Here is a 7675-nt window from a genome sequence, read left to right on the forward strand (position 1 = left end):
GTGGCTCTCGCTCAGCCACGAAGAGGCCTTTGCTTTCTGCGTCGTGCACGTGCGTCTGTGGGAGCCAGACGTCCTCCCCAGCACCGTCTCCACCTGTCCCTCCCGCACCCGCGTCCCTCCGGCCACTCCGGATCCTTGGTGGCCCAGGTTCCTACTCACACTCCTCTCCTCTGGGATCCGGGCAAAGGAGTCCCCACGATGCCCTGTGGAAGGCCGCCTGGCTGGTGATGGCGTGGGGACCAGAGAGGAGGCCTACAGGAGGGCGACTTTAACTCCAGGGTGCGTCTGGGGCCGCTGAGGCGCAGGCCTCATGCACTCCCAAGAGGGACGTGACCGAGACAGGAGGATGGAGGTGCAGGACAGACAAACTCGAGGTGGGCGCGGGACACGGAGCCCCCGATACTGTCCTACTTGTGCTACGTGTTTCTGATTAAACACGTTTATGGGCCAGGCGTGCTGGCACGTGTAATCCCAGTACTTGGGGGAGTGAGACAGGAGGATGGCAGGTTCAAGGACAACCTCAGCAACTTAGCGAGACCCTGTCGCAAAATGAAATTAAAAAGGGCTGTGGCTGTAGCTTGAAGGTAGAATGCCTCTGGGTTCAGTCCCTGGTAACAATTCAAAAATGTTCACGAAGCAAACACACCCACCCAGATTCATATAAAGAGAAAAATTAATTTAGTTCATTTTCAAGCCGTACTATTAAATTCTTAAGACGATAATAGCTTTATTTCTGCAAGCAGCTCTGTGAGCAGAAGCAGGGAGAGGAAAATAGGTCTTTTTGACTTCTCTTCCCCAGGAGTTCTGGGAGAGCCAGATTTCCACCACGGTCTTTCCCCACAGTGAGTTCAGAGTAAATACTCAGATCCGAACAGGAGAAGACAACGGGGACCTACACTAGGCAGTGTGGGCCTTTGAAACCTGGGGTTGCTAATTCCAAGAGCGTTTTGTATTCAGTCACTCAGCTGCCTCCCCCTGCACTGGCGCCCTGTCCTCCCCGCAGAGAGGACTGAGCCAGATAATAACGGCCATTAGCGCCCAGGGAGGCTTCACAAGTAAAACCTTCCAAACAGGGCAGCGTCCTGCCTATGGGTCAGCACAACTTGGGTGTTAGTTTTTTTTTTTTCTCCTAGAAACAATGGCCGGGCAGCTTGCAGGCGGGAGGCGCTCAGGCGCTCAGCCCTCCGCGTCGGCAGGCTTCTCCTCCTGGGGGTTGTCCAGCAGCCTCCGCCTCCTCTCCAGCCTCTGCTTCCATTCTTCTCGGAGTCTGGGGTGGGGAGCACAACACCAAGCTTGGTTAGTCTGCAAGACCTGCCTCTCTTTCTTTTTCGGTTTTTTTTTTTGTTTGTTTATTTTATTGGCATCCTAGGGATCGAACCCAGGGGTGTTCTACCTCTGAGTTACACCCCCAGAGCTCTTTTATTCTTTTATTTGGAAACAGGATCTTGTTAAGTTGTTGAGGGCCTGGCTGAAATGTTGAGGCTGGCCCCCAACCTCTGATCCTCTTGTCTCAGCCTCCTGAGTACGGGGATTACAAGTGTGCGCCACTGGGCCTGGCTAGGAATGCTTTTTAAAAGAACCCCGTGGCTTTTACACGTGAAAAAAAACGAATAGAAAAACGAGTGACTAAGATGAGCAGACAGCCCTCCCCCACCTTAACCCTTTGCAAATTGATAGTGGGCTCAATGTAATTCCAATCAAGGTCCAAGTGAGAATGTTTTTGCCGCCACTGAGCAGCTGATTCTAGATTTTCTATGAAAGAGCTCTGCGTCTATCATCCCAGTCACACGGGAGGCAGAGGCAGGAGGATCACTTGAATCCAGGAGTCTGAGGCCGTACTCAGAGCCAGACTCCATCTAAAATAATAAAAATAGCCGGGCGCGGTGGGCACGCTTGTCATCGCAGCATTCGGGAGGCTGAGACCGGAGGATCGCGGTTTGCGGACAGCCTCAGCTACTTAGCGAGGCCCTCCGCAACTCAGTGAGACCCGGTTTCAAAATAAGGAATAAAAGATTGGGCAGGGACGTAGCTCGGAGGTCGAATGCCTCTGGGTTCCATCCCCAGCCCCCCCCCCCCCACAAAAATAAAATAAAATAATAAAAATAAAGCTGGGCATGGTGATGCATCTTTGAAATCCCAGTACTTGGGAGGCTGAAACAGGAGAATCACAAATTTATGGCCAGCCTCAGCTACTTAGTGAGGCCCTCTGCAGCTTAGTGAGACTCTGTTTTAAAATAACAATAAAAAATAGGGCTGGGAGTATAGCTCAGAGGTAGAATGCCCCTGGGAGTACTGCAACACACACACACACACACACACACACACACACACACACACACACACATCTATCTATCTATCTTCTATCTATCTATCTATCACTATAGAAGGCAAAAAAGAAGTAGATCAGCTAGAAAAACTTTATAAAGAGGAATAAAGGCAACAGGTCCAGGCGGCCTGATTCTGAGGCCTAACCAAAGCCTCATCATTAAGATGGCGCGGTCCCCGCAGAGGGACAGGCAGGTGGGCCCATGGACAGAAGAATCCAGAAGTAAATCCGCCCGGGAGTGTCTGATGTGTGATGAGGAGCAGAAATAACTCCTGGAGGAAGGATGGTATTTTTAACAAAGGATCCCGGAGCATCCTCATAGCTCCGTGTGGACAAATGGACTTAGAACCTGCTACGGTTGGAATATTGTCTCCCTGGGATTTCTGTGCTGTCATTCTGCCCACTGGGGCCATGGAACTAAACTCTGTTCCCGTGTGGGCCTAGAAGACCACCGGGAGAAGCTGGAGTGCTGGGGCTGAGGGGTACACGCTTACTGCAGGAGAATGAGAAGGCACAAAACAGTAAGCAGCTTTTGGAGTCCAGAGGTGAAATATCACAGTGTCAGAGGGCATGGGTGTTATAAAAGCTCCTGGCACCAAACTGGCTCTGGAAAGCGTCTCCTTTACATCTCCGCTGGTCTCAGGCCCGGCAGGGGAGGGAGGAACCGGGAGGGCTGGCTGCGCGTCAGGAAGCCCGGCAGCAACCGAGGGCTGAGAGGGCGACGGCGGCTGGATTGGCAAACGCTACAAAACGTACGTGACGCCGTTTGGTTCGTTGTCTGGACGAAGGATTGGGCTCTGGCCAAAGCTGCCCAGTGGCCCGTGTTTGTAAATCAAGTTTTATTAGCATGCACCTGATTACTTGCTCACCCACGCTGTTTAGATTTTCCATAGCTGCTTTCACAGTAGAAAGCCAGAGTTGGGAAACTAGAGGTTAAGCCCAGATGGTATATGAAGCCCAAAGTATGAACTATCCGGTTCTTTAAGAAAAACTGCTGCCGACCCTTGGTCTACACTTAAGAAAGCGACGGGGGAGACCTGAATCGTGCACACTGAATTTAGAAGTGTCATGACTACTCATGTCTCTGGATAAAAAATGTCAAGGAAATATTCCTTCAGAATTAAAAACAAAAGCAAAATCTGTTGTGGACCAGGCATGGTGGCCCATGCTGCAATCCTAGTACTTAAGAATCTGAGACAGGAGGATCGCAGGTTTGAGGCCAGCCTCGGCAAAGTAGTGAAACCTCTTTTCCAAAAAAAAAAAAATTATACATACATATATATATATATGTAATATATAAATACATACTTATATATTATATATTATATATAATAGGTCTGGGAGTGTAGCCCGGAGGTAGAAGGGCTTCCAGGAACACCAGTACCACCCAAACAATAACAAATAAACAAACAACAAAAACAAACAAGAGACTATTCCGATCAATGACATGACTCTTACTTTTTTCTGAACTGGATTCTAATCACTTATTTGGAAGCGGCAGTGGTAGTGTGTGCCTGTAATCCCAGTACTGGGGAGGCTGAGACAGGAGGGTTGCAGGCATGAGGCTAGCCTCAGCAACTTAGTGGAGACCCTGTCCAAAACATAAGAAAAAAGAATTTAAAAAGGGCCGTGGAACATCTCAGAGGTGGTATGCCCCTGAGTTCAATCCCCAGTACCCCTGTTCCCCTCCCCTCGTCTCACACCCGTTTTGTTAAGTCACGGTTGAACTGCAACTACTGGTTGGCTCTGGGTACAAAAGGTTGTCAAAAACTAATGCAAGTATTCTGGGTAGCTAGATGAGACTTATAATAGAATAAATTTATAATACCAGCTTTTGTTATGATTTGTAATTTGTGTGCGATGTCGTCTCCCTCTCAGGAAGGTTGATGGCGGACTGAGGCGTGTCTACACAGGCCTGCCTCCCGCAGACAGCCAGCTATTAACCAGCCCGCGGGGCGGCAGTCGACACTTTCTGTTCCAATTTTGGTTCATAGCTGCTGCCCAATAAATCTCCAGCAATCTAATCCCACCGTGGCCTGCGCTGCGTGGAGGGCCTGAGTCAACACTTTCGGTCTGAGCATTTGTTCTAGGAATATGGTCTAGGAATCTGGGATCCATAACATATCTGTTCACTTTGTATAGCAGATGTCTGGCTATGTATTGCCAAGCCGTGAAGGGTCCGGGACCCTCTACCTCGGCGACCTTTAAACCCTGGCTTATGAATATTCCGACTGGTGGCCACGCCTTCGCAGTTAGGATCTCTGTATCTGTGTCTGCAGCTTCTGTTTTGAGCTCTCAGGAAACTGGAGACTAAATGGGTAGGTGGAGGTTTTGATTTGCAATAGGTGCACATATGCGGGGGGGGGGGTGCAGCTGGCGTTAAACCCCAAAGAACATTTGTACAGTCAGCCTAGAAAAATGGGCCTGGCTTTTCAAATAGAGACCAAATAATATTTACTATTTACTGCTCAAAATTATTTTGCTTCATGGAGGAGTTGTAGTTAATATCTAGAAACACAGATTCTCTTGGATAAGTATGAGCTTTAGCCAGAAACCAGTGATAGTCTTTTTTTTTTTTTTTTGTACTGGGGATTGAAACCAGGAGCATTTTACCTCTGAGCTACACCTCCAGCACTATTTATTTATTTATTTATTTATTTATTTATTTTGGGTTTGGGGATGGAACCCAGGGGCATTTGACCTCTGAGCTATACCCCGTGCCCTATTTTTTATTCTTTATTTTGAAACAGGGTCTCACTGAGTTGCAGAGGGCCTCACTAAGTAGCTGAGGCTGTCCGCGAACCGCGAACCTCCGGTCTCAACCTCCCGAATGCTGGGATTACAAGTGTGCGCCACCACGCCCGGCTTCTTATTTTTATTTTGAAACAGATTCTTGCTAAGTTGCTGAGGATGGCCTTCAACCTGTGATCCTCCTGACTCAGCCTCCCAAGTGTTGGGATTCCAGGTGTGGGCATCCATGTCCATCTAAGCCACAGTCTGAATCCATGATCCTAATGTCCTTCCTGGGAGCCAGTGAGGATCAGCTCTGCCTATAGATACACGTCTTCTAACATTTGCCAGACATTAAACTGCATGTCACTTGGGGTCCTCCAAGGAGCACATTTAGGGGTGTGACCTGAGATATGTAAAGTAGGGAGAGACAGGCGTGGTCAGGAGAGACTTTGGACCCTGTGGCTGGAGACATTTGTGAAGAGGGAGAGGTTACAGTGGGACTGGGAAGAGCCTTAGGAACCGTACAGCCCTGCCACGCTGCTCAGAGGCCGGAGCTGCCTGGGCCGGCGTGGTCTCAGCTCCAAGTGCTGACCTTGAAGGCCCTGAGTGGGATGTGTCTGAGGCTGCCATAATATGTAAAAGAGAGCAAGAGAAGCCAGGCACAGCGGCATGCACCTGTGATTTCAGTCCCGGAGAGGCTGAGGCAGGAGGATTGTGGGTCCAAGGCCAGCCTCAGCAACTTAGTGAGACCCTGTTTCAAAATACAAAGTCAAAAAAGAGCCGGGCGTGGTGGTGCACACTTGTAATCTCAGCACTCGGGAGGCTGAGACATGACGATCGCAGATTGGCAGATAGCCTCAGCTACTTAGTGAGGCTCTTTGCAACTCAGTGAGACGCTGTTTCAAAATAAAGAATAAAAAAAAAAAATAGGGCTGGGGGTGTAGCTGGAGGTAGAATGCCCCTGGGTTCCACCCCGAGTGCTGAAAAAAAAGTAAAAAACGGTGCAGAGGGCCTTGCTACATTTACTTAGGCTAGCTCTGAACCTGTGAGCCTCCCTTCTCAGCCTCCCAAGTACAGGGATTACAGGCAGGCACCCCAATGCCCAGCTTTGTTTGTATTTTAGAAAGGCTTGTCCATATCTGTGAGGCACTGGTTCTCGGCAGGGACCACCGTGCCCTGCAGGTCGCCTTGGCCAGCGGGGAGGGGCTGGCGCCCGAGGCCGTGAGCTAGGCCGCAGGACCTCTTTGGAAGCACCAGACGGCGCTCCGCAGCAAGAACCAGCTACATGTAATCGTCCGCACTGCTGGCGAACTGAGGAATTCCAGTATTTGCCCAGAAGACTGGGCAAATGGTTGTATGGACATTGCTTTTACGAGGTTTTTGTTGGTTTGCTTGTTTTAGTACTGGGGATTGAGCCAGGGGTGTTCTGCCTCTGAGGTACACCCCCAGTCCTATTTTTGTTGCTGAGAGTCTGAGTTGCTGAGGCTGGCCCTCAACCCGCGGTCCTCCTGTCTCAGCCTCCCAAGGACTGGGATTACAGGAGTGTGCCACTGCTCCTGGCTTTTTGTGAGGCTGTAATGTCTTCCAAAAGTTCCTGGCTGGGGAGAGAGCGCCTCATCTGCCCCTCAGATGGTCAGAGGCCGATCTACAAGTGGAAGCCTTCTCAACCGACTCCCTCCTCCACCCCAGGCGGCGTCTCCCCTGCCTAAAGCACCATGGAGCCACTAGAGACTCCTCCTGAGCGCAGAGGCCACCAGAGCCCCGCCCCGCCACACAGCCCAGCTACAAATTCTTTCCTGCCTCGCCATTTTCATGGCAACAGAGGGGCTCTGCGCCAAGTTTTGCTCCTAGCCGGTCTTCTGTCACCTGGCCCAAACCCAGTGCTCCTGCCGTGGCCCTGCGGGATACAGAGGGGCCTGGGGGTGCAAGAAATGTCTCCCTTCAAAGCCTCGTCTTGTCCCTCCAGGGCCTGAGACACGGTGCCCACCACCCACAGCAGGGGGCAAGAGAAACAGGGCTCGGGGCCTCAGGTCTGTCCAGAGCACCTCAGGGCAGACCTACCGTGGAATAAGGATAGAGCAAGAGCCCACGTACTTGTTCAGGGCGCTTCTCCCCTGGCGATCTTCCTCCAGCTCACGGTAACAAGTCTGTTTGCTAATTTCTTTTTCCCAGAAGCTTTTGAGCTCCTGGCACGTCTCACAACAGAAGACCTCCCGACGGATGTATTGATTGTTCATCCCCTGGGGAAAAAAAAAGACAAGCACATCCCACCTTCAAACAGGGTCACTTGAAATCTGGGTGGCTTCAAATCCAGATGTTGCCCACGTAAGGCTCTTTTCTTGGGTGACTGTGAACATATCATAGGCTCAGATCAGACTGCGAATCTGTTTTTGCATCTATGAGTGAGTCTTGCAACAACATTGTGAGAAAATTTTGAAATGAACAGAAGTTAGAAGAATGGCAGGCGGGTGTGGTGGGCACGCTTGTAATCCCAGCATTCGGGAGGCTGAGACAGGAGGATGGTGGTTCGCAGACAGCCTCAGCTACTTAGTGAGGCCCTCAGCAACTCAGTGAGACCCTGTTTCAAAATAAAGAATAAAAAAAAATAGGTTTTGG

The 7675-nt window shown here is 50.4% G+C and overlaps 1 protein-coding gene across 1 annotated transcript; it reads right to left on the reverse strand.

Annotated features, from left to right (window-relative positions):
* Positions 1-1176: 1176 nt before the first annotated feature.
* Positions 1177-7296, reverse strand: FAM240B (family with sequence similarity 240 member B; the record flags this gene model as incomplete). Its single annotated transcript, XM_080709028.1, has 2 exons — positions 1177-1267; positions 7154-7296. The coding sequence occupies 2 exons, from the start codon at positions 7294-7296 to the stop codon at positions 1177-1179; spliced, it is 234 nt and encodes a 77-aa protein (XP_080565154.1).
* Positions 7297-7675: the final 379 nt, after the last annotated feature.

This window comes from Muscardinus avellanarius (genome assembly GCF_963383645.1).
Source record: "Muscardinus avellanarius genome assembly, chromosome: 13".
Taxonomy (NCBI): Eukaryota; Metazoa; Chordata; class Mammalia; order Rodentia; family Gliridae; genus Muscardinus; species Muscardinus avellanarius.